Source organism: Diplodia corticola (assembly GCF_001883845.1).
Source record: "Diplodia corticola strain CBS 112549 chromosome Unknown scaffold11, whole genome shotgun sequence".
NCBI lineage: Eukaryota > Fungi > Ascomycota > Dothideomycetes > Botryosphaeriales > Botryosphaeriaceae > Diplodia > Diplodia corticola.
The window spans coordinates 404,911-430,313 of record NW_017971490.1 but is presented as its reverse complement, the minus strand read 5'-3'; the positions used below and the strand labels follow the sequence as shown (position 1 = coordinate 430,313).

General features: G+C 59.4%; 7 protein-coding genes across 7 annotated transcripts; 3 read left to right on the top strand and 4 right to left on the bottom strand.

Moving 5' to 3' along the window:
• Positions 1–414: 414 nt before the first annotated feature.
• BKCO1_11000136 (protein-vacuolar targeting protein) lies at positions 415–1,873 on the top strand (the record flags this gene model as incomplete). Its single annotated transcript, XM_020270318.1, has 4 exons — positions 415–475; positions 528–682; positions 733–1,760; positions 1,816–1,873. The coding sequence occupies 4 exons, from the start codon at positions 415–417 to the stop codon at positions 1,871–1,873; spliced, it is 1,302 nt and encodes a 433-aa protein (XP_020132734.1).
• A 1,286-nt stretch (positions 1,874–3,159) lies between these two features.
• BKCO1_11000135 (uncharacterized protein) lies at positions 3,160–5,043 on the top strand (the record flags this gene model as incomplete). The annotated part of the gene is made up of 1 exon (XM_020270317.1): positions 3,160–5,043. The coding sequence occupies one exon, from the start codon at positions 3,160–3,162 to the stop codon at positions 5,041–5,043; it is 1,884 nt and encodes a 627-aa protein (XP_020132737.1).
• A 1,770-nt stretch (positions 5,044–6,813) lies between these two features.
• BKCO1_11000134 (alcohol dehydrogenase 1) lies at positions 6,814–7,989 on the bottom strand (the record flags this gene model as incomplete). Its single annotated transcript, XM_020270316.1, has 3 exons — positions 6,814–7,086; positions 7,145–7,648; positions 7,705–7,989. The coding sequence occupies 3 exons, from the start codon at positions 7,987–7,989 to the stop codon at positions 6,814–6,816; spliced, it is 1,062 nt and encodes a 353-aa protein (XP_020132736.1).
• Positions 7,990–11,996: 4,007 nt separating this feature from the next.
• On the bottom strand, positions 11,997–14,787 carry BKCO1_11000133 (uncharacterized protein; the record flags this gene model as incomplete). Its single annotated transcript, XM_020270315.1, has 3 exons — positions 11,997–12,799; positions 12,850–14,181; positions 14,238–14,787. 3 exons carry the CDS (start codon positions 14,785–14,787, stop codon positions 11,997–11,999), a joined length of 2,685 nt encoding a protein of 894 aa, XP_020132739.1.
• Positions 14,788–18,340: 3,553 nt separating this feature from the next.
• Positions 18,341–18,721, bottom strand: BKCO1_11000132 (uncharacterized protein; the record flags this gene model as incomplete). The annotated part of the gene is made up of 1 exon (XM_020270314.1): positions 18,341–18,721. One exon carries the CDS (start codon positions 18,719–18,721, stop codon positions 18,341–18,343), a length of 381 nt encoding a protein of 126 aa, XP_020132738.1.
• Positions 18,722–19,701: 980 nt separating this feature from the next.
• BKCO1_11000131 (aspartyl protease) lies at positions 19,702–21,129 on the top strand (the record flags this gene model as incomplete). The annotated part of the gene is made up of 4 exons (XM_020270313.1): positions 19,702–20,054; positions 20,120–20,676; positions 20,735–21,022; positions 21,080–21,129. The coding sequence occupies 4 exons, from the start codon at positions 19,702–19,704 to the stop codon at positions 21,127–21,129; spliced, it is 1,248 nt and encodes a 415-aa protein (XP_020132741.1).
• A 948-nt stretch (positions 21,130–22,077) lies between these two features.
• BKCO1_11000130 (histidine kinase group protein) lies at positions 22,078–24,510 on the bottom strand (the record flags this gene model as incomplete). Its single annotated transcript, XM_020270312.1, has 1 exon — positions 22,078–24,510. One exon carries the CDS (start codon positions 24,508–24,510, stop codon positions 22,078–22,080), a length of 2,433 nt encoding a protein of 810 aa, XP_020132740.1.
• Between the last annotated feature and the right edge of the window lie 893 nt (positions 24,511–25,403).

Genomic DNA, 25,403 nt, shown 5'->3' with positions numbered 1-25,403 from the left:
AGGCCTCAACACGCAGGGCGGCGGAAAGGGAGCGGGAGCAGATGACCAGCGTGAGTAAGCGTCCAGCCCGTCATGAGAACGCGTCGTGGTAGCGACACATGATCGCAGGGCGGTGTTGCAGTGTGAAAAGTTCGGCCAGGTTCGGCGGGCCGAGGAGCTTGGGCCAGAACGGGCCTGCCTCCAGACTGCCTAGCACAATGTCCCCACCACCACCTTCCCGCCGCCGACGACTTTGGGCTGCCCGAACCTCGCCCAACCCACTCAACCATGCGCCGCTTATAGCCCGCTCCCCAAACCCGTCTGCCGCTCTCTTCGCTATCGCCATCGCTCCGCCCGCTGCGACTCCCGCTCAGTTCCACCGCCGTCTCCGCCGACTCGTCCCGCCGCTCCACCGCCGCCGCTAGGCTCGCCGCCATGGCTCAGCCCGCCATGAATTTTGTCACCTTCAACCAGGACTACACCGCCCTTGGTGTCGGTAAGCTTCCGCAGTCCCGACGCCTGCTGTGCTTTGTTTGACGCCTGCGCAGCCACCAAGAAGGGCATCCGCCTGTACGACACCGAGCCGTTCTCCAAATCCTTTGAGGGCGAAGAGGGCGATGTGTCGATCATGGAGATGCTGTTCTCCACCTCGCTGGTTGCTCTGATCCAGTCGCCGCGTCTCCTGCGCATCCGCAACACTAAGGTACGATCGCGACACGCTTGCGGGGACTGGCGCGCGCTGACTGAAGTCAGAGGCATTCGACCATCTGCGAGCTCACCTTTCCCACCAGAGTCCTCGCCGTCCGTCTGAATCGCAAGCGCCTGGTCGTCGTGCTGGAGGACCAAATATACCTGTATGACATCAGCAACATGAAAATGCTGTACACGATTGAGACTTCGCCCAATCCGCATGGAATCATCGCCTTGTCCCCGTCTTCCGAGCGCAACCATCTCGTCTATCCTCTCCCCAAGAAAGACGCCCCCAGTTTCTCGTCCGCTCCCCATGCGCCACCCACCGGGCCCCACGTTGCGCCCCGGACTGGCGAGCTGCTCATATTCGATGCCACCAGGATGGAGGCCGTCAATGTCATAGAAGCGCATCAGGCTCCGTTGTCGTGTATTGCGCTCAACAACGAAGGGACTTTGTTGGCCACAGCCTCGGAGAAGGGCACCATTATCCGTGTCTTCTCCGTACCAGACGCCAAGAAGCTCTTCCAGTTCCGTAGAGGCTCGATACCTGCCAAGATTCTCAGCATGGCCTTCAACTCCACTTCAACCTTGCTCTGCGTCTCCTCCGCAACAGACACGGTCCACATTTTCCGACTCTCACCACAAGGCGAGTCCCGCGCCAAAGATGGATCGCCTTCTGGCCGGAGACCGTCTGCCAGTGGATCCCGCGATCGTAGCCAGAGCCCCAGCAGCGAGGACACGCCCGATAACGGAGACGAGTCTGGCCCTGCCCTTCCCGAGAGAAAGCAAAATAACCCGGGCCTTGCTAGTATGCTCCGACGCACTTCGCAGAACGTTGGTATGGGGTTTGCGCAGAAGCTGGGAGGCTATCTGCCCAGCGCCGTTGCCGAAATATGGGAGCCCGCCAGGGATTTTGCGTGGGTGAAGATACCGAAAAGAAACGTCGACGGACCGCCCATGCACCCTAGCAACGTCGTTGCCATGAGCAATAACGGCCCTCAAGTCATGGTTGTGACAAACGACGGCAGCTTCTTCGTCTTCAACATCGACCTGGAGAACGGAGGTGAAGGGACTCTCATGAAGCAATACTCGTGAGTATCCCTACAAACTCAGGTCCGGAACGTCAATTGACACGACAGGTTATAGGGTCCTCGAGCCGCACGATAGGTTAGGCGGGCCATCCTCTGAAGACCTCAACTTATGATTCACCGACTAAACAGCCCCTTCCGCCGCTTTCTTTAGTGCATATTGATTGCTCTGGGTCTGACATTCAGCACGTCATTCTTCGTTTCTCGTTTTGATTTGGGCGCATTGAAACTCACCTGCAGCATAGACTGGCGTTATTGGTAAATCTTGCTTGGCGGCCACAGCCATTTCCATCACATTTCTCCCCCAAATGATATCCGCTGTCGTTGGAGGCTCACAGTCCGGGGTAGCAGCGACGAAAGGCAGGCGAAAATGTAATGTTATCACTACGCAAAGGCTTCCAGATATTCACTACCAATGGGGATGACTCCGAAGCACGAGTTACCTTTTCAGGCACTCCTCGCCGTCTGTAGCCATCCGAGGGTGCGTGGAGCAGCATGCAACCTGGCACCCTACATAGGCGTCGCCACTTCCCGGTCCTCGTGTGTTGCTCCAATGGGGTAAGAGACCGTCACCGGTCAACGTGGGGATCGACGATTTCTTGTCATCGAGAAAATTGGGGCTGCAGTGTAGAAGTGGTATGTAAGACTGATGGGATTTTTCATCGAACCGGATCCTTTTGTGCTGAGGGCAAATCTTTTGTGATAGGCATGGAGCTTAAGTGCGCTCAACACCGAAGCCCATGATCATCCGAGACAGCGGGGGGACCGGGGTGCGGGGTACCGAGCCCTGTGATAGAGCATCCAAAGGCCCGTTCCGCAGGGCGCTCATGCAAGTTTCATGCACTGATTGCGCCCATGTCCGCGTGCCGCCAGCCCTGTGGGGTGCTGCATGGCTCCTTCCTGCCGATTTGCGTCATTGCACAGCCGTTTTAAGAGAGCCCCTCCTTGCTCCTTCACCCTCAAGCCCAGACAGGCTCATGTTCAGCCACGTTGAACGGCCACCCTCGCAGATCGGTCCGTCCATGGCCAAATGGCAATACAAGTGTGGATAAGCATCTTGCCACCGTAGACATCCGATCTTGCCTGCAGTTGGTCTTCCCTCCGACATGCCTCAAATCCGCAGTGCGGTCAGCTGCCCGACTGATATGCTCCTCGCAAAGCTGATTGTGCTTAAAACGCACTCTACATCAACTCACTTTGCAGTTGAAATCCACTTCTCCTTTCTATCTTGTTGAAGACACCCCGATTTGCCCCTTGCCAGTAGTCTCGTACATCAAGAGCACTTAGAGCTTACGAACCGACCGACGGTGGAGGCAAGGCTTGTTCCATATCTATTCCACAGGCTTGACTCTGTGTTTCTCACGGCATCAAAGCCAAGCCAGGCGAGATACACATGGCCAAGATGGACGATACGCTGTCCCCCAAGCCCCGCCGCCCTTTCGAACCAGTGCCTCGATACTCGACTAGACAGGAACAAGTCGATAGACCACCGCCTCTTCCACCTCGGCATCAATCGTACTCCCACCCAGAAACAACACCTTTGTCACCTTCGGAGATCGGCTCTCCCGGGAGATACACAGACTCAGATCCGGGAACATGGCGACCTTCAGCATGGCTGGCATCGTCTTTCCAGTCTGATTCACCTGGGCCCCCGACTAGCATATCTCCCCGGCACTCGGGATCTTCTGAGAATAACACCAACTCCCCCTCATCAGGCCAGACACACCTCAGACAATATCCTCCACGCACAGACGGGACACACGGTGACCGCCTGCCTCCGAAGCCAGGTATTAGTCGAAGTTTTACGTGCCCTTCTGGTCGTTTCTCCAACGCCTCCACTGTAAATATCGCGTCGGGTACGCAGGTTCAACCACAGCTCCGAAGCCGGGCGCAACAACACTCATCCCCTGAGCATTCGGCTCGCAGCTCTCCGCCACTTCAACACCACGGAGTCCCTTACACGGACCTGCCTCCCAAGGGCTGCAACACCAATACTACATCGCCATACGCAGCAGGGACGCCATCTTATTCGGCCTCACGCGACACCGTCGCAGCACGCCGCCCTTCCCAGACGCGTCCCCCAGGACCGACCCGGCTGGCAACAGCACCAGCCAAATCCTCATACCCTTATAGCCAGCAACAACAAAGGCGGCAGTCGCAGCAGTACACTCCCAACCGTCAATCATGTCTGAACCTCGCCTCTCCACCAGCTCAAAGCTCCACGAACCTCAGCCAACGCCCCACCACTCTCCCCACAACAACAACAACAACCACCACCACCACCACCCCCTCCGCCTTCGCCTCCTCCGGCTGCACCAAGCCCAAGCCCGCCCTATCCGACCACCGCCGCTCCTCCTTCCCGCCCGTCCAAACCGGCGTCTACCGCGCCTACCCCATCGACCCCACCGCCTCCTTCACCCGCCCGCCCGCCACAACAACAACAGCGCCGACACCCACGTCCACGTCCACGTCCGCATCCACCGCCTCGTCGTCGCTGCCATCCTCCCCGCCGCTGCGGCCGCCGCGCAAGGAACTGCGCTTCGCCGCCGACGTCGAGCACTGCCCCTTCGCGTCGTCCGCGTCCTCGTACTCGTCCGACACTTCTTCCTGGTCCTCGTCGTCGTCGTCGTCGTCGTCGTCGTCGTCGGACGATGACGACAATGACAACGACAACGACGACCCCCTCGCCTACGGCCGCATACCTGGGCCTCGCCGGTCTGTTCCTCGGCATCGCCGTCGCCCTCATGGTGGTGCTGGTGGGCAAGCGAGCACCAGCACCAGCACCAGCAGCACTAGTAGTACTAGCAGAAGCCGCACCCGCACCCGCACCCGCACCCGCCACGCGGGCGGCAAGGGCGAAGGCGGTCGTAAGTTCGCGCCCGGCACGCCGCGCCCGGGCTCGCCCGTCTCGGAGGAGGAGGAGGATGATGATGACACGGAGCCCGAGCCGGGGCGAGTGGTGGTCGAGCGGGGTGGTGGCGGCGGTGACGGCGGCCGGAGGCGGAGGAGGAGGAGGAGAGTGTCGCCGCGGTCGGGTGGGAGGAGGGAGGCGGATGGGGGTGGTGGTGGTGGTGGGGAGCAGGTGAGGCGGGGTGGGACTAGTAGTAATAGTGGTGGTGGTGGTGGTGGTGGTGATCAGAAGGATAGGGAGCAGCGGCGCGGGAGTGGTGGTAGTAGCGGCGGCGGCGGTGGTGGTGCCAGGACGGGGATGGAAGAGCGTAAGCGTGACAGTTTGCCTGGGATGATGGATTTGGCGGCGGTTTTTGCGACGTATGTTTTGACGTGATTTTGGGGGTGGGGCGGGAGTAGTTGGAGTGGCTTGGTGTGGAGCTCGGATTCTTTTTCCTTTTCTTAGTATTGCAAACACTTTTCGGAAACTCAACTTTGTTGTTCCCGCCGACGGTAACAAATTGTGCAGCAGGTTCTGAAAGTCTGCTAAGAGGTCGGTTTGCATAGAAATCGAAGCTCTCATGATCCAGGTGCTCCCACTTCACAGATTTAACGTGCATCCATGCGCAGATGGACACCTGACGCCTGTCCTGGCTGTTGCAATAGTTGCGCGCAGACCTTGAAGACGGCAAGAAATTACGCTTTTGTCAGAATGTGCGTGACTACCTGTGGAATGATGATGTTTCAGCATGAGAATTACGCCCAAGAACAGAAGGATGTGTAAGCCAGCCATCAAAGAGGAAGCCACGCTCCTGCCCAACTTGCGCGCTCATCCATCAGACTTGATCTTCCTTACACCACAACATAACCATCACTTAGCAGCATCTGTACTCAAACAATGATCTTGATCATGGACCGTCGTTACAACCCATCTAATGATTTGGCGCCCGGTAAGGGGAACAGCCACCGTAAGTTCACGTTGAAGACGGAGGACGTATTCGAAGTGCTTACATGCCTGTATCAGCAGAGATTAACAAGCGAAGGCCTACTCACCATAGTTATTACCGTAAGGTAAAGCGTATTAGCCGTGTGCAGGAGTCTTCTTGCCGTGGGCGGGAGAAAGGCGTTCGGCTCCGTAGCCGCTCGCCCGAAGGTACTCGAACCAGCATTAATCCCTCCAACCCTTGCTCGCCTCCAGGCCAGCGTCATATGGGGCGCTCGCTCCTACCGCGGCGCAACAGCGACGGATATCAGACCACCCAATGTCTCGCCTAACCTACCGCCCTCGAGCGCCTCGAGCCTAGACCCAGAACAGAACGCTCCAGCCCATACATACCACCCACGGAATGTGGTGTGGATTCCTGTAGCCGGACATGGAGGTGGGTTTACACACTTAATTCTGAACTGAATTGTCCGCTAGAGCCATCTCCTTTTCCAGGATCCAGCGGCGTATTTGACAAGCTTGAAGAAGACTCGAATGAAGGCATCGATAGAGCGGTGCTGGAGAGAGGATTGCTTCGCCAGTAGAAGCAACTACATAAGCTAGACTGTGACATGGACCGACTAGAGATGCGACTGAGTCAGATGAGCTTGCGGCCGAAGCAGACGGAGGTGTACCTCTCGACCTACAACTGAACAGAAGCACCTGGACGCGAACTTCGACCACATCGACGTCGTGGAAAATGCTGAGCGAGAACCAATCCCGCCGGGAGTGTTCAATCAAGTACAAAAGGACGGTATATGGAAGATGGCTGGCACGGCAACAAGCACTGAACCGGAAGAGAAATCTCCACCTCGGCAGGGAACGGGGACATGGGATGAGGGCACGGTGCGGAGCGGGACGAACCGGAGATCCCAACGCCCCCATAAGTCCGAGATCACCTTTAAAGCACCTTGTTGGCCGCGCGTGGCGCTTAAATAGACGTCAGTTCCTCGTCACCCATCATCACTTCCCATCATCATGCACAGGAGGCGGATGTTTGTCAAAGGGGGAATCAATTGCGAACAAAGTATGTACAAAGCCAATGATATCTCATGGCACGGCACCATCATCCCTGACTCTAGGGATTTTCAGCAGCAGGAAATCGTAAACTCATCAGACAACCGCCCTTTTCGTCCTGGTTCTTTTCCCATGGTTCCTGGAGTACGCAGGGGCGCTTGCATCCATCTATTTCTCGGTGTCGAGGACGTAGCGACCGGCAATGGCGCCCTTCTTCATGAGGTCGTAAACCTCGTTGAGCTGAGACAGGCCGACAACCTTGAAGGGAGCCTTGATCAGGCCGCGAGAGAAGAAGTCGAGAGCCTCGGAGGTATCCTTGCGGTTGCCGACGTACGAACCCTTGATAGAGATCATGCGGACGACGGTGTCGAAGACGGGAGCCTTCAGGTAAGCACCGGCAGGCAGACCAATGCAGACGACGGAGCCACGAGGACGGACGTACTGTTTCAATCGTTAGCGACTGTTCGACAAATCAATCCAGGCCAGCGGAAAAGCTTACCTCGGCGGCCTGCTGGAAGGGCTTCTCAGCCACGGCGAGCAGGATGACGGCGTGGGGACCAAGGCCATCCACGGTAGCGGCCTGCACATCCTTGACGACGTTGGAGCTCTTGGAGAAGTCGACGAAAGCGGTGGTGCCCATGCTCTCGCACATCTCCTTCTTGTCGTCACCAGCATCAATGGAGATGGTGTGGATACCCATCGCCTTGGCGTACTGCAGGGCAAGGGAGCCGAGACCACCACCAGCACCGACAATGGCAACGGTCTGACCAGCGCGCACGCCAGCCTCCTTGAGACCCTTGTAGACGGTGATACCGGCGCAGAGGACGGGGGCAATGGCGGCGAGGTCGGTACCGGGGGCTATCCGTGCAACGTGGGCAGACTTGGCGATGGCGTACTGCTGGAAAGAACCGTCGACGGTGTAACCGGAGAGGAGGGCCTTAGGGCAGAGAGACTCGTCGGCCTGCTGGCAGAAGTCGCAAGCAAGGCAGGAACCGTTCAACCACTACGGCCGGGGTTAGAATGGGCGAGGATGAAAGAGACGGGATGGATGGAGCTGACCTTGATACCGACGGCATCGCCAACCTTGACGTCCTGGACGAGCGAACCGGTCTTGACAACGTAACCAGCACCCTCGTGGCCACCGACGAGGGGAATCTTGACGGGCAGGGGCCAGTCGCCCTGCATGGCGTGGAGGTCGGTGTGGCAGACACCGGAGTACTTGACGTTGACGAGGACCTCATCGGGACCGGGCTCCTGGACGTCGATCTCCTTGAAGACAGGGCGCTGGCCGGTGGCCTCGACGACCTGGGCCATCTGCTTCTTGGGAACCTGGGGAGCAGACATGATGGAGGTGGATGGGAGGTTGGTGGTTGAGGTGGCAGGAAGAAGCTGGTGAGTAGCAATTGAGTGAAGAGAGGACTGGAGAGTAGTGCTGAAGAAAAAGACAGAGCAGGCTGGCAGTCGAGGCTGCTTTATACTGCCAGCATCGTGGGCGGTTCGTCACCAAAGAAGTAACCCCGCCTGCCGGTGCAGGCAGGCGGCGTGACAGGGGCAACGAAGGTGGTGCGGCAGAGGCACAGGCGATCAGAGCTCAAGCTCCCTTCGCGCTCCGGCCATGATCCCTCCCAGGGTCCGCGGGCATGCCGGCGCTCCGGAGGCGCGCCATGGGCCGATGCGATTGGGCGCCGGGCGGGTCGCGAGCGACGTCGGAAGACGGCCGTCTCACGCTGACCAGACACACGCCAGCGCGGGCGGCGAGCTTCGGCCGGGCGGTGGATGCGCGCACGGCGGCGTCAGTCGACTGCGGGTATGGGCGAGCAGCGGCTGAGGCCGGCGCGTCAGAGGGCGGCGGAGCTGGGCGCCGCATGCGGTTCGACGAAGAATCCGCTATCTTATCGCCCGCCCGCTCAGGTGAGGTCAGCCTCGCGGCCCACCGTCAAAAACGCGCAGAGCGTGACAACGGGTGACATTCGCGCCAACAATTTTTCCTGCGATTTTTTCGCGTTGCGACCAAGGCCGTACGTCACAGCCGGCGCACATATAGCGGGCGCGTCGCCCAGGTCGCGCGCAGGCAGTGGATGGCAGCGAGCCCGCCCCGCCCGCCCCAAGATGCACCGCCGCCGGGCGACTGGAAGTGATGAGGGCCCAGCGGGCATCGAAACACCACCCTTCTGACGACGACGGCGACGCAGCGCCTGGCCTCGTCGCTCCTCCACGCTCCGCCGTCGCGACCCACCGCCCCCCCGAGCACCACTGCTACTGGTGAGGCACGCAGAAGCAGCCGCAAGCCCGCCGCGCCGCTACGCCACCGCTGTCCCCGCGCTACTGCCCACGCGAGCACCTCCATCCTCTGCTGCTGCTTCCCCAGGCCCGACGCGCTGCGCAGCCTTGCCCGTCCCGGTATGGGCTGCAGCGGAACCGCACGACGCCCAAGCTCGCCCGCCGTGCTCCCGGGCAGCCGCACGCCAGCACCCCCGCGATCTGACCTGCTCGCCGCCTTCCCCGAGGTGCCACATGCAGAAGACCTGGGGTTAGCGCGCCGCCGAGTGGTCGCGGAGCCGCGTGGGGATGGTCATGCATTGGCATTTCAGGAAGACCGGAGCTCCGCCAGCTGCGGCGCCTGAGTCGCCGTGTGTTCCACGCGCTCTTCCTGCCTTTGAGCCGAGTCCGCTGCACGGCGAAGAAGGCGGGGCAGGTTGCAGCAGCCCACATGGCTTCGTCCGCAGCAGGCCCAGCGTCGAGCGCCCCGCCCCTGGCTAGCCCTACCCCACCAATTGCTTCAGGCGCCCCTCCACCTCCTTTCTCCAGGTATATTGTATCCACTAGCTGCCCACTGAGCAGCGGCACTTTGCCTGCCCGCTGCTCGGGATAGCGGAAGTTACTGAAGCAGCGGTCGGTCGGCGATTATCCTCTGCGTAGCTTGCCCCGGCGCATGCGCTTGTCCGCCTCAGAAGGCAGAGCGTGGAGTCGCAATCTCCCGCTTCGAGAGCTACCAAGCCTCGCCGCAGTGCGTATCCGCAGGAGCATCCACAGGAACAATGACCGGCCACTCTCCACATTGTCTGGGCCCCGTTCAACACCCTCACCCTCGCTAGGCGTTCCGGTGAGGGGAGGATTCGAGAACGTTCGGAACCACGCAGCCATGACGGCCTGCTGAGCCAATGGTGCACTTGGCCTAGAGTACAGTCCTCTGCTAGTTTTGTTGTTGTTCCTTGGACCCGCCCGCATCTGTCCAAGATCCGGGGCTGGGGAGAGAGGGCCTGGCGTCGCAGAGCACCCCGCACCTTCGCTGCCATTCGAGCTATGACGCTAACGGTGGGGCAGAGAAGAGCAACCACAGCCACGGGCTCCGCTTCCAAGCACGCCAACAGACACGAATCCGCAAGGCCAGCGGAACGCTGCTCTCCACTGACACCGCTATCTCGTCCCTCCCCCATGTCCTCCTCCACACAGCCGACAATCAGATCCGTTATTCTGTGTGCGCACCGCCGCGCGACAAGGAAATATCAGCCGACGATCGTCTCGGCGGAAGGGGAGTGAATGTGAGCGTGGGGAGCTCCGCCTGTGATACGTGAGGGGCAGGCGGGAGCGGCGTATACCGTGCCGCAGCCGACTCGCGCTCGCAACTCGTAGCATTCGACGCGTCGTTCGGATTGGCTCGCAACGCCAGTTCTATTTTTTTTCACTTTTCGCCTTGCCGTGTTCCCACCGCACTTGGCAAAATGTGCCGGCTTACATGCATTGGATTAGGATTTTCGCTTCTGCTATCTACGCTGCCCCTCCTCCACCCTCCAGATCTAGATGCATCACGCCACCAGTTGCGTCCCCCAACCCAATTTTTTTTTCTCTGTAACCCACAAGCTAGAAGGGTCCTGTGTATGAAAAGTTTGTTGTCGGCCGAGAACTGATCGCTGATCGCAAAGGATTCGTGTTGCGAAAACCGGCTTTCTTCCTCTAGAGCAGGTGCCATGTAGTCCGTACACGACACGACGATCTGCGAGATCCTTCATGTTCCCCGCGCGCTCGTAGTAGTTGACGAGAGAGGTGTACTGCATTCTGAGACATGTATCCCCCCGGAATGCACTGTAGGCAAAGGAACCGGACTACGTCCTCGAATTAGACTATATAGAGAGATGGAAGAGTACCGAAATGCAAGCTTCAGCCCACAAAAACAGCATCCTACGCCTCTCGAGTCCCCAGTCTGCCCTCGCCCCGAAGCAGTAATGTCCTGTACGCCTGCAGCAAGCAGCCGCACACACACACCCACACAGGGTCCCCAAAATCTCGCCCCTAAAGAGAGGGGGACACCAAAAAAAAAACCAGAAGAGCCCTAGATTCAACTGCCCCCGCCCACCGTCTGCAGCAGCCAATGCCGCGCCAGGTACCGACAGGCATACTATGAGTTGTTCTCCCGAGAATGCGGAGATCGTAGCTTTGACAGGGTGCGACTTAGACCGTGTCGAACACGTTTGTGGGACCGATGATGATGCTACTAGGTAGGTACCTGTTTGCTCCACCACACACACACACACACACACATACCGTCCGCGCGATACTACTACTTACTGCCTGGGTGGCATGGGAAGGGGGCGGGCGGGCGGGCGGGCGTTTTTTGAGAGCCCGCCGTTGCCGCTTTTTTTTTTTTTTTTGGCGGCGGCGGCGGGCATGAGCCTGTACTGGCACGGCGTGAGCAGGATTATTGGGGGAACCGGCCCGCGCATATGCAGGTACCGCGTCCCGGCAAGTGTGTGTGTGTGTGTGTGTGTGTGTGTGTCGAGGAAGTGCGAGTTCACGATGCATTATTGTTGGACCTCCCGAATCGATGCGGTTGAACTCGCTGCGTGGTGGAGCGAAGAACGAACTCGATTTGACTAAAGGGTATCGGAAGTGAAACCATACGATGCGATGTCTGGACCCTTTCAAAGACGTCTGGAATGACAGTGTTGATCAATCGCTCGGAAAGCACGAGTGAAAGGGAATATGAGATGACATAGAGCCCCAAAGGGACAGTCAGATATCTTATTTGAGAAGTCAAGCAGTATTATTAGTTTTCTAAGCGCGCTGTGGGAGAACAAAACAAGCCAAGGAGAAGCATTACTCGTTTCCGTTTCCTGAAATCTTGCGGGGAAGCTTAGAGGGACTGAGGGCATTCAGCTCAATTGCCAAGGGTGGAAGGGCAATGGAGTGAGTGTCCCCCATAGACCGCCCGACTGGCACCCGCCCTTACATCGTACATCTCGTTTCTCCACCCTTGCTCTCAAATTAGATTTGTGTGGGTATCAGTTGGTCATACAACCGTAACAAAAGGAAACTCCTTGCGGATGGCTAGATCCCTAGTGAAAGGGGGCAGCCTAGTAATAGATCTTGGGCTCGGCAATCGGAACCTCTGCCTCGGGATCCCAGACGAGATTGTTCTTCTCATCGAAATGAGCAGCCACGTCAGTGATGGCGATGACCTTGCCCGTGTCATGCACCTCCTGGCGGGAGCACCCGGCCGAGTCACGCGGAATCCAAAGCATCGGCGGCTCCGACGTGACGGATGGGTGGAAGAAGGCATCGCGCTCCACCTCTGGGGCATACAGCGCGTCGGGATCAGCAAAGCTGCGGGGTACCATGCGCCGCATCGTGGGGTAGTCGGTGTAGATGTCGGGTCGCAAGAACTTCTTGATCATACCCGGCTTCTCATGAGGGGGTACACGCGGGTCAAGGTACCCGTCCTCGGCAGCACCTGCCTTTTCAAAGCCATTGGTCGGTGCATCGGCCCGCTCGTTAGCAGGCAGATCGGACTCGGCCGCAAGCAGGCGACGCTCCTCTTCCTCAAGGCTCTTGGGCAGGTACTTGAGAAGAGGGTCAAGGGCAGCGTTCAAGGAAGCGTGGTACAGGAACGTGAAGATCAAGAGAACGATCATCAGGATGAAAGGTCCGAGGGCACTCTTGTCACCCAGCTGGATGGCAAAGAGGCCAATAAGGCAGATTTCGGCGATGTAGAGGCCGACGAAGAGCTGCTGGAGAGCACGGGGATAGACTAGACCCTTGGTGTCGACGTCGATGTCGTACACGAAGAGGAGGTTGTAACGGTAGGCAAAGTAGAAGAACCACATGCCAATCGCGGCAAAGAGAAGTACCAGCGGAGCGATGCAAGCGTAGCAAATGGCTGGAGAAGGTCAGTAAGACGGTAGGTAAAAAGCATGTAGGGAGACTTACCGATAACGAACAAGTTCGTGTAGACAGGGAAAACGGTGCCCCAGCCGAGTCCGGAGAGAGAGATCCAACGCTTGTACATCTTCCGAGGGGTGGAGTCAAGAAGCTTGCTCAAGACCTTTGCAATTACCAGACCAGCAAGGCCGACGAGCAAGCCAGAGACAACACCCAAGCCTTGCAGAACGAAGTAGGACAGGTAGAATCCGGATGCAGTGGGAATGCTGGTTGCAAGCTTGCCCGGAATGCCGGTTGGGTTCTCGACAATATCACCGACAGCCGAAGCGGCGGCGGATCCAAGAGTGGCCACCAAGAAGACTTGGACAACCTGGAAGGCGAAGTAGTAGTTCTGAACAGTGAGCTCGACAGCCGACTTCGTAGGGTCACCGCTAAGCTTGGCCATCATGCGGAGAATAATAGGCAACAGTGACATCAGTACTGCCAGGAGAATGACGGGTAGAAGACCAGTGACGACACCCTTAATAGCAGTAGGAATGTCGTTGATGAAACTCAAGGCCGGGATGATGCAGATGAGGTTTTGGACGTTCGAGATGGCACCGACAAAAGCCACAGGGATGGACCAGAAGACAACCAGACAAGTGATGAAAGCCGTCGTAGCAATAACGCGAATAACACGCTCCCACCACTTGATACTCAAGTTGCTCCAAATGACCTCAGTGGGAGTGATACCGATGTAACGGGGAGCCATGTGCAGAGCCTGGTGGTGTGTAAGGCTTTGGTAAGCAGCTTGGGCCTCACCAATGCTGTTGAATTCCACGAAAACAGAGTTGACCTTTTTTGTGTCGGCAGCGCGATGCTTTGCTTGCTCCTTCTCAATCTCCGGGATAAGCTTCTCCAGCTGGGCACGAGACCAGTCAATGGTATCGACCTTCTTGCCGATGAGGGGCTTCAAGCGGTGCGTCGGGCGCTTCTTGGCTGAAATCCAGCGAGCAGCCACCGAACCGGACTCGGTGCTGCCGTGGCCATTGATCTCGGCCATTTCTTCCTCGCGCGAGTTGCCTGCCTTTTCTGCCTTGAGCTTTGCCGCATTCACAAGCTTGCACAGCTTGGTCTCAGCACCTTCAAGCTTCATGGCGATCTTGTCGCGCTCCTCCACCTTCTCTTCGAGCTCCGAAGTATCGGTGGGGAGCCAGACGCGCTTGACGTGGTCTCCAAGAAGATCGCGCATCCTCGATTCGTGCAGATAGTACTCCGGGACCGAGGTGAACAGGACGGTGCGGGAAGAGAGACGCTTGGCGTAAAGCGGAGACATGAGGAAGGCCTGGCGCAGGTTGATGTAGAAGATACTTTCGCGAGTGATCATGAACATAACGAAGCCTGTGAATGGGTCAGCCGCCTTGAATACACGCCGCTGTGAGCAGTGCAATACATACCGAAGAAGACATAAGCACACGCAGTATGGGCGAAGTAGCGCCAGTAAGTACCCGAGACATTGGACAAATTGAGGATGTCCAGCTGCTCTTGACCGCCACCACCGGTGATGTTGACCGGGAAGAGAACTGGTATGCAGATGGCAGCGCCGACGAAGCAGGTGATGACGGCCATCTTGAGCAGGCGCAGGAAGAGGAAGCCATCGAGAGAGTGGTGGGTCAGCACATAGCTGTCCGGGATCTTAACGAAGGCAGCGATCCAGCTGAACAGGCCGGGAGGCAGTTGAGGTGACCGCTCTTCCTCTTTGAGGGTATTGAGATACGAGCGAGCCTGGTACTTGCGCACGAAGACGCGGCGCAGGATCAAGAAGAGGGCGAGCCATATGGCGGCGTAGAGAGCGACCGGCGCTAGGGTGGAGAGAAGGCGGGAGGCAGAGACGGGCTCGGTCTCCTGCGCGGAGCCGATGTTGTCATCGCTGCCCTGCAATGAGGTGGTGAGAATGTCGTTGGCGCATTGTTTAACGCTGGAGCGTTTTGCGAGAGGGAAAAGCATGGGTGGAAGTGGTGGATGCGGAGCGCACAGCGCGGAGGCACGAGTTGAGGTGTAAACAGAGGGAGAAAGCGAGGAAACATACCTGAGTGCTACAAGAATTCCCCATGGTTGTTGGATCAAACAAGGCAGACAAAGCAGACCCACCGGGCCTGGGGCGGGCGTCTGAGATTTGTGGGTCTGGCGAGCTGTGCGTTGGAAAGTTTCGGGCAGGGCGAAAGACGAGAGGCTGGCGTTTGCAGAGCAGTCGGGGGCCAGGAGTTTTAAGTGTCAGGTCGCGCGCGCCAGTAATTCGCAGCCTCTGACGGCACTGGCAAAAACGAGGATTTGGCAAGCGGACACCGGGGCCAGCGAGCGGTTGTGCGGTGGTCCAGCGTAGCGCGCGTGGAGGAACGATAAACAGTGTCTGGGCTGTGCTGTCTTAAAGCAAATCTGCCAGGCACAAATCCTGTCGTCATCTGGCGTCCCTTGCGTTCCCAGTTGCCAGCCGCGCACTCGCCCGTCGCTGCGCCAATGGCAGCGGGCCTGCCTGCAGCATCGCACAGCGCTGCTGGGGAGAGCTTGCGCAGCAGCGCACACGCTAGACGCCCAATCTATCCGACCCACACCCACCCCGGTCCAGCTGAGCGACGCAGGCGCTGCCACCGGTTCGCCCGTGGCTGGAGTGCTGGAGCCGCCCAGCCACGCGGCGCCTAGCCCAGTTGTGATCAGAGCCGCCCCTGCCCCTCGCCCTCGCCCCAAATGTCGTGGCCAAACCCCAAGCTCACCACAATCCAAAGACTGCAACCCATGGTAACCAGCACGCAACGGCTGTCACATCTACCTAGCGCCCTGCCGGCTCCCAGTGCACATGCCAGTGTGCCATGCGGCCTGTGCCGGACCCTGAGGCCAGCGCTCTCGCATGGTCCACGGCATCTGCGGCATGAGCCGACGGGCCTGGCGCCGTGCCTCCTCGCCTGTTGAGACCCCAGCATCTCTCGCAATACGAGCGGTATTCATGAATACTTTACTGGACGCCTTAAGGCGTCTTATAGCTAAAAGCGATAATGAGCAGGCCACTCCGACCACCTGCTCCCGCTGCGCTTGCTTCTCGCAGAGCCGCCGGTTGGCGGCCAGAGATAAGAGAACGGCTCCCGTGACGGTTGCCCCATTCCAGCCCGGGGAAAGACGCTTCGTTTGGAGACTGGACTCTACTCGATGAACGGCTATGTGCAATCCTACACACTCGATTGCTGCTGCGTGTCGCGTGGCTCACCGGTGTAGAAAAGTCTGTGCCTCGCAACGTGGACGGCCACGACTTTGCGGTCCACCCTCGGCTGGTGCAGGTGAGACGGAACCTTGACTCGCATCCCGTGATTGACGTGCCCCCGTCGCATCCTGCCCACCTCGCCGTGGCCCGATCTCCGACCCTGGAATTTGCGAACAGCTGCCGTCGATTCATCACCTGGACCTCAGCGCGAACGCGCCGTATCAGCCACACCCTGCGTCTGTCCCGCGGGCCGAGAACGCATTGGACCGTGAGAGCCTTTCTCAACACCATGGGACTGGAATTGGCGCATCCCGCCTTGGCTGGGATTGCCTGCCAGTTGTTGTGCTGAGCTGGTGCGTGCGTGCGTGGATCGCAGTCCCTACGCTCAGGATCAGATCTGCCCCCAAGCGAGAGGAGGGGGGGGGGGCGAGCGCCGGCATTCGTTGACATCATAGGCGCGATGCGCACGACGCCTACCATCATTATTATGATGATAGCTGGGAGCACTGATATCAGCTTGAACTGACAACGCAGGAGCCGGCTCAGGCGATGCGTCTTGCCGAGGAGTGTCCTCCGGCTGGCTGCATGTCAGGCCACACACCACCCCCCGCCGCTTTTGCAGTCCAAGTCAAGATTCTGCACAAGGCCTGCACCATTTTGGACAAAAGTCCTGCACTTAGCCCCAGGATCCTCGATGCGTGCCAATAGTCCGTTCGCTAACGCCATCGATGCTGTTGACCGCTTCCAGGCTACTCGCCGGCTAGCGAAAGCTGGCAGGTCACGTCCGATCTTTGGGCTCCATGCGCAGCGGAGAGTTGTTGACGCGACGTGATGCTGGATGCGGCACACGTAACCGTATGGGAAGAAGTGGTTGGGACGGTCGTTCCACGGCGGCCTTTAAGTGAGGTGCGCCCGTGTGCATCGCTGCAAGCGGCCGAAAAAACAAGCGCGATATCCTGATTCCTCGCCAGTTTGCCTAACAAATCGACAAGGCTACCTGCAGAGGTGCCACCGCCTGTTAGAGGTAGAGAGAGTGACTTACGTGCCGGTGGTCTTTCGACACCAGGCCCCAAGCCTGTTGGGCCCGTCGGGTCTCGAGCTCCTGCGCGCCCTTCTCGAAAAGACTGAGCGCGGGCGCGTGGGAAAGCTTGTCCTCGAGGAGTGCAGGAGATATATGAGCCCATCCACCAGGAGCGACCCTTATGCATGAGTGGAGTACTCCGAGTCGTTCGCGCACACGGATTGGTCAGCTCCTTGCCAATATCACCGAGTCAGTGGAATACGTGCAACCTCATGCCACCCTTAAGCGAAGAAGTTCTCAGCTTTGAAGCACTCAAGAGACGTGTTGCGAGTGTGTTTCCATGTCTAGCTACTCGTTCGTCCGCCTGCTTCCCCTAGGGGTGCTGTCCATCTGCAGGGAAGCAAAGTACTGCGCCAACTCGACGTTCGTGAAGCTTCAAACGTATCTTTACTTATTGAAAGATCATAATGACCTGGTGACTACGTAAAAATTGGTACCACATTACCACCTAGTCGGAACTGCGGCAGTGACGCCTCTAAGACCTGGGTATCTTCACGGAAGTTCAATGGGCTTGCCACATACCTACGTTTCTGAGCCAATACGGGGCCGCCTGGTTCCGTGCCGTCTACCGAGCGGCATCGACGGAAGAGCCACCACAGCCACTTCATGAGAAACAGAACAAGATCTCAATCGTGTGGATCGTTCGTCGCCCGGTTCGGCTTGGGCAAGACGGGGAGACGGTTGGAAATCAGCAAGGACGAAGTTAAGCTCCTGTCACAGCCTGTGCAAGACGTGTAAGAACGCATGAAGCTGGCCAAAGGACGAGCCAGTCGTGCACGACAAGGGCAGGAAACGGCATCATCGCCAGCCAAGAGATGTTTATTTTGGTTATAGTTTAGACCCAACCGCCTACCGTAGATTTCCCACTGATTTGTGTGGGTTGCCTCCGTCCGTCCCAAAGCCATGCCCCGCCCCCAGCCCAAAACCGATGCACGATGGAAAAGAGAAACAAACCTCCAACAGTGTCTAGCAGGCAATCACACAAAGCCGTCCGTCCGCAAGAAGGAGCATTGCATATCCACACGGGTGCAGTTTCCCCCAACGCCGCCTTGAGGAGTAAGAAACGGGCGCCCCAGTAACAAAAGAGTCTGATCTGCAGCCAGGCACCGCCGCAGCACCAAGAGGCGGTGATGTACGGTTTCGACGAGACAAGCCCGTCCTTTGCCGAGCGCCTCCTGTTCGGTTTCCTGTTTTGTTCGACGAGAGCGTTGCGCAGGTTCAGATGCCTATGCAGAACGCGCCAGACGGCTCTGCTCAACCAGCCTATCCCTGCGGCGACGCCTCCTCTCGATGGGGATCTTCTGGTCCTTGAGCTCCTTGGTGATCATCTCGCCCATCTCGGCCTCGACGTCGTCGAGCAGCGAGCGCATGGCTTCCTCGCGGGAGTCGCACGGCTCGCTGCAGCTGAGGATCAGGGCGCGCGCGTCGTGGGGGAAGGTGACCAGGTAGGCCCAGTTTTGCTGCATGACCAGCTCGGAGCCGTCCAGCTCCTGCGAGGTGAGCACCTCGAAGAACTTGTGCTCCTTGTACAGCACGCGGGCGTTGGCGAGCACCTGGGCGCGCATGGCCGTGATGGCCGTCTCGTTGTCGAGCGGGTGATGGTTCATGCTGGGCGGGCGTTTGCGAGGGTCTGAGGATTGGCACGAGCCGTCGGAATCAAGCTTTGCGGGTGCGGGCCTTGCTGGCCTGGGGGTCGGAATGTCAGACGGCTGAGGTCCCGGATTGGGCGCGACCCGGATGGCCGGGCTAGGAGGAGTGGGTTCTGGGGGGCGCTGATGAGCGAGCGGCGGCTCTGATTGCCTTGCGGCGGCGCAGGAGGCGGCGGCGAACGAGAGACGGGCTACGGCGGCACGTCTAGCAGCAAGGGTCGGCGTGTCAATAGGCTGGCAGCTAAGGCGGATGCAACGCAGGCGTGGACTCCGTAGGTGTGTCGGGCGCTGAGACGGCGGCGGCCCCTGGCCCTACTGTAACGGCCGCGCCCCACCCTCGGCTCGCCTCCGAGCGGCTCTCAGCCGCTCATCTTCAACACCGCTGCCTGCCTGCGACGACGGCTCCGACGCCGCTCTCACACCAGATGGGCGATTCTGCTGCACCGAGAGCTTCCGGCGCAGACGTTGCGCGTCTCGCCGCATGCCCCGCGCAATCAGCCCGCGTCATCGCGCCCGCGGGGTCTGCGTCGCCTGCGCCCACCGCCTGCCCAGCTCGTCGCCCACCCTCGCCGCCCGCCCAATGAAGCGCCTGCTGCCGCTGTGGCGTTTGGGATGCCGTGGCCGTGTCGCTGCGACGCATGCTCCCGAGCGCTTGGGCCCCGTATCTAGGCCGTAGATCTGCTGCTACTTTATAAGACTTCTCATCTGCAACCCGTCTTGGCTACCAAGAGGTGTTTCTCTCCAAGCTTCACTTTCCGTTCTGTCTTCACCTTTGCCGTTATTCACTTCGTAGCGTTCACCTGTTGCCGGTGCCGCGTTTGTCTCTGGAAGACTTTATAATCTCTCTCTACTTTTTTTTTCTCCACTCTTCCTCGCCTACCACCCCCTCTCCTTCACTTCCACTTCGCCCACACGCCTGCCGGTCAAGCGTATTCATAATGCACTCCTTCCGTGCCATCGTGCTTCTTGTCGCTCTCTTGGCTGCCGTCGTCCTTGCACGGCCCGCCCCGACCAAGACCACCGAGGCCACCAAGACCCTTGGAAAGCGCTCGTTCAAGGTTCCCCGCAGCCTTAACCCCAAGATCAAGAGGAAGGATGGCGCCGCCGCCATGCGCAAGGCCATGCGTAAGTTCGGCTTCAAGCACAGGGCTGCCGCCGCCGCTGCCGCGACCCCGGCTGCCAACACCACCGGGGGCACCGAGAACGGCGAGGTTGCCGCGAACCCCGAGGAGAACGAGGCCCTCTTCCTGTCACCCGTGAAGGTCGGCGGCCAGACCATGAACCTGGACTTGTAAGTGTCAAGTGCTCATTGCTTCTTCCCATCTTGCGCTCGGGCTAACGATATTGTGCGAACAGTGACTCTGGCAGCAGTGATCTCTGGGTCTTCAGCACGCAGCTTTCCAAGCAAGCCATTGGCGCCCATGCGGCCTTCGATTCCACCAAGAGCAAGTCCTTCCAGGCCATGGATGGTGCCAGTTTCCTCATCACCTACGGCGATGGCAGCGGCGCCGCCGGCACCGTTGGCCTCGACACCGTCGACATCGGCGGCGCTACCGTCACCAAGCAGGCCATCGAGATGGCCACTGCCGTTTCGCAGTCGTTCGTCCAGGACACCAACACTGATGGTCTTGTGGGCCTTGCTTTCAGCAAGATCAACACCGTCAAGCCCCAGCAGCAGAAAACCTTCTTCGACAACATCATGAACGACCTCGAGCAGCCCGTCTTCACTGCTGATCTGACAAACGATACCACCGGCACCTACGAATTCGGCAAAATCGACAACACCAAGTTCAAGGGCGAGCTGACTTACACCGCCGTGAACAGCAGCCAAGGTTTCTGGCAGTTTCCGTCCAAGTCTTTCATGGTCGATGGCCAGAAGATGGAGAACACCGTTGGCAGCGACGCCATCGCTGGTAAGCACCATGAGAAACGTCCTGTATTACTTGAGCGAACACTAACATGAAATGACAGACACTGGTACCTCTCTGCTGATGGTCGACGACAACGTCGCTAAGGCCTACTATGCGAAGGTCAAGGGTGCCGTCAACGACCCCCAGGCTGGTGGATTCGTCTACCCCTGCGACGCCGCAATGCCTGATATCGCCGTCGCCGTTGGCGACTACATGGCAAACATCCCTGGCGATCAGGTCACCTTCGCTCCCGTTGACGACGCCGGCACCATGTGCTTTGGTGGTGTTCAAGGCAACCAGGGCGCCGACCTTCAGATCTTCGGTGACACCATGTTCAAGGCCCAGTTTGGTAAGTCTATTCCACTGCAGAAAGACCCTAAAGACCCTCTTACTAACTTCTCTCCAGTTGCCTTCAACGGCGGCAACCAGTCCCTTGGCATGGCGCCGAAGAACTAAGGCGAATCCGCTATTTCGGTGACCTCTGCTATTTTCATAGCACATTGATTTACCGAGGCGAGCGGAAAGGAAGGATATGAACTCTACTTCGTTTCAGCCATCTCACTCATGGCATTCTATCCAGAGCGGGACAACCCATGGGGCTCTAATTACTTCTGGTACATAACAGCCCTTTTCCACAAAAATGTTCAAAAGCATCCCAGCTCTTAGCATCAAAGAACAAGAAGAAAACGGCAACTACATAAAAAAGACACTTAATGATCGCAAGCCCCAGCTTATGCTGTTCACAGCATTTCGCGACGGTTACTGTTCCACTTCTCCTGTCTCAAATCGTGCAAAATGCGCCAAGATTGTATGCAATGTCCACATATATGACGCCGCTTAAGGGTCAAGTGAAGATCTCTGGACCCCTGGTCTCGCATTTGCAAAATGCTGCTGTGCATCAGCATGCACATCATCCTCCGGCTGAAACCTGCTCAACTCAAGCGCCGGGGGTGAGAAAGGCTATGTGCGCCTTCAGTCTGATCTAGGACAGTGTAACATGAATGAGCGCCTCGGCTGGACCCGTACTTCTACGGTTGGCCTGCAGGCGCTCAAGACTGAACCAATCCGTAACTTGAACTGCGCGACTAAGCGAGCCTCCTCGTCGCCCATCGGGAAAGCGCGATGATCGCTTGTTCGTTTGGAGTTTCTCCTCCACAAGGAAGGGTATGCAGTCATCCTGAGATGTCTGGTTTCTTTCTTTCTTTTTTCTGTCTTCCATTTCCAACCCGCGTACTAGTACATTCCAGGACACTAACGTTTCTCCCCCACCATCAAATAATACATGTACATTTTCCCGCACGCAACAAGCCTTCCAGTCCCAGGCCGGGGACACAAGGGATACACTTCCCCTATCTCGCTCGTCAACAACTCGGTAACCCTTTCCCACTCACGTTCACATCCCCTTTAATAACCCAGACCCAAACTCTCCACACCGCCTTCCAGCTCAGCGACAGGACCACCCTGATCCTTCCTCTCCGCCGCCGCCGCCGCCCCGCTCTTCTTCCCCCTCCTCTTCTTGCCTCCGCCCCCCTTGCCCGCGCCCGCCCCGCCTCCTCCTCCACTCCGCGGCGCCTCCCTGACCCAGCGCGCAATCACCTCCGCCCGCTCCGCCGCGAGAAGATATCCTTTACCGTCGTCGTCTTGCGCCCAGCGTTTCGGCTGTTCCTTCTGTGAGAACGTCGGCGGAGGCGACAACGACGATGACGATGACGTAACGTTCTTGTTGATGCTAGCCCTTCCTTCTTCATCGCCATTACACTGTTCTTGTTGTTGCTCGCGCGCCCGCACGGAGCGTTGGAACGAATCGTCATCGACGACGCGCTCGTCGGCGAGAGCCTCCATGATGGCGACGTACTTCTTACGCTCGCTACTGTTGCCTCCGCTACCGTTGCCGTGACCCTCTTGAGACAGCCGTGCCGGGTCCGTCTTCCGCGTGACCGACGCAGCGGGCGCGGTAGTCCGGGCGAGCTCACTAGTAGTGCTGGTCGTGCTGCTGCTGCTACCCCCACTACCCCCACTGCCATTGCTCGCATCGCTGCTGTTGCAGGAGCGACCGCTCGCGAGGGGCGCGGGGCGGCACAGCCGGTCCCAGCTGTGGGCCAGGCCGAGCCAGTCCGCGCCGGCGCGGCGGAGGACGTCTGTCCAGTCGGCGCGGGCGGGCGAGCGGGCGGGCAGGAAGACGGGGTAGCCGTCGCAGAGGCGGGCGAGGCGGGCGACGTTGTGGGCGTGGCGGCGGAGCTCGGCCGGCGGGGTCTGGGCGAGGGCGTGGCAGAGGAGCAGCGAGTGGAGCGCGTCGGTGAGGAGCGGGTGGTAGGTGACGGCTTCCTGGCGCTCTGCATGGGACGACGGCTCGTCGACGAAGGCGCGGGTCCGCGTGGCGGCCGGATCGGCGGGGCCGAGCGGATGGGTAGTCGCGTGCGGTGCCGGTGCCGGTGGTGGGTAGGGTGGTAGGTCTGGGGGAGGCGTGCTGGAGAAGAGGGCGGAGAGGGGGTGGATGGCGGGAAGGGGTGAGGACGGGGTGCCGTCTCCGTGGGAGTTGAGCTCGATTTCACGCTGACGCTGTATGAGAGCGCTGGATGCCTGGGCATTCAATTCAATGTCAGAATCTGTTAGTTCCTGTGCGCGCTTACGGTAGCTGAGTTCCGAGCCTTTTACTCCGTTGGCGATATCGTTGGCCTTATGATGATGAAAGTCTTCGGCGACGGCTGCATTGATACCACGCGTGTACTCAAAATGAGAAAGAAAGGCAATGTAGTCTCTCAAGGCTCGTTTTGCATACGTCTTGACCAATTTTCTATTCTCAAGTCGCTTGCGATGAGCCTCTTTCTCCTCAGGCGATGGTGATGGCTGCTCGGCTCCTGGGTCAAGTCCATCCATCTGCTCCTTGCGCCGCGCTTCGAAATCCTTCAGACCGTCCAGCGCGTCGGATACGTGTTGATAGGCCAAAGAGAAATACGCTCCTGCTCTGTGGAAAAGTAACTGCATCTCGAGGCTACTAGGTTGATCCTCCTCTTTGACTGGCGAGTCTCTCCACTCCCGCGGGGTCGCCCGGCAAGCGTCGGCGTCCTCCCTTGCAGTCCTGGCCAGCACGAGCTGGTCTTTACCCACTTTGTGCTGCTGCTGCATATATCGTGCGATCGACAGCCCATCCGTCAGGTCCCTCACCGCACCGACGTAGTCCTCCTTGAACAACCTTGTCAAGGCGCGAGTGCGCAGGGCAGAGCCATCGTTGGGGCGCTCCGAGACAACGTGGTCCAGCGGGTCCAAAGGCGTGTACTCGGCCATCATGCGCGAGGGAATCTTCTCGTGAAAGAAGTGCACGTACTTGGCGTCGGGGTGGGCGGCGCTGCGCTGCAGCACGAAGTGGGCGACATCGTCCAAGGCGGAGGCAGATTGCATGATAGCGACGCTCGCGGCGATCTCGTCGAGGTGGTATGCATGCGACAGCTTCTGAGTGGCCAGCTCGCGCATGCGATACTTCCGCTCCCGACTCAGTTTTGTGTTCTGCCCGCCGGCGACATAGCCCAGACCCAGGACGCCATTGGCGGCATTGGGCTGGCTGCTCAGGGCAGCGGAGGTGAGACCGGAGGCGGCGCGCACGGCGAGATTGGTGGCTTCGTCGACAGCGCTGCGGATCTTGACGAGGTCGTAGAACACGGCGGGGTCAATGGGCCGGGGGCGCGGGGCGCGGAAGTTGCTGTGGGCCAGCGACTCCAGGATCCCGGGCGGCAGCTGGAGCCATGGGCCGTGAAAGGCGGAGATGTATCGCCAGTGCTTGTTGCGGGAGATGGCCAGGGCCTGCGGCAGCGGCGGCTTGGGCGTCTTGGGTTTGGCCATCGTGGGGCGATCGCTGGAAGACTGGCGACAGAGCTGGACGGAGGAGCACCGGCGGCGGGCCGCTTGGCAGGCTACAGCTGCGCAGCTTCAACGGCGGCACCCATCAGGGCGGGAATGTGAGGTTGCTGCAGCTGGGGCTAGCGCCCATCGCCCTCGTCTGCGCAGCACCGCGTGCAGAGGGCAGCGGCCACGGCGCCAACCGCAGCGTGCGGCTGGAGAGAGGGCGGCAGCAGCAGCCTCACCGGCGGCCTCAGCACGACACGGGCACGGCTGTCCGAGGCAGGGCCGGTGGTGGGTGCGGCTGCTGTGACACTGTGGGCGCTGCGCTGGCGCGGAAGCGATGGAGCAGAGCAGTCAGTGCGCGCAGCCCGCGACATCATCTCATCATGATGGCTACCACTGCTCAACTCCAAGCCGGCGAGATGCTGCCGCAGCGCCCCGTCACCACGCCGCCGCCCGTTGCCCGCGCCGCCTCCCCCGCGGCCGGCAGCACTGCGAACGGGTCAGGCGGCGATGCACATGCAAATGTGGGTGCCGTCGTGGGCGCCGGCGCAGCATCAGATAAGACAACACAAGGTTGGCCGGCCCGGAAGGCAGCGCCAGCGTCGTCGAGTAAGCGCTCCGCTTTTGCAAATCCCTCCATTCCGTCTTCGCATTCCCGCTCTTCCACAAACACCGAGGAGAGCAAGCTCGGGCTGCCCATACGCGTCGCCAAGGAGCACTGCCAGACGTGCGCCGTCCGCCAGACCACCCTCTGCCGGCCACGGCCCCTTCCAGCTCTGCTTGCCTTGCGCCCGCCTCTCTGCACACACGTTGACCAGCTCGTCCGCGCCAGTGCCCCGTCAGCCGACGGCCGCCGTTGATTCGGATGCTCCACCCCCCGCAGGCCCGGC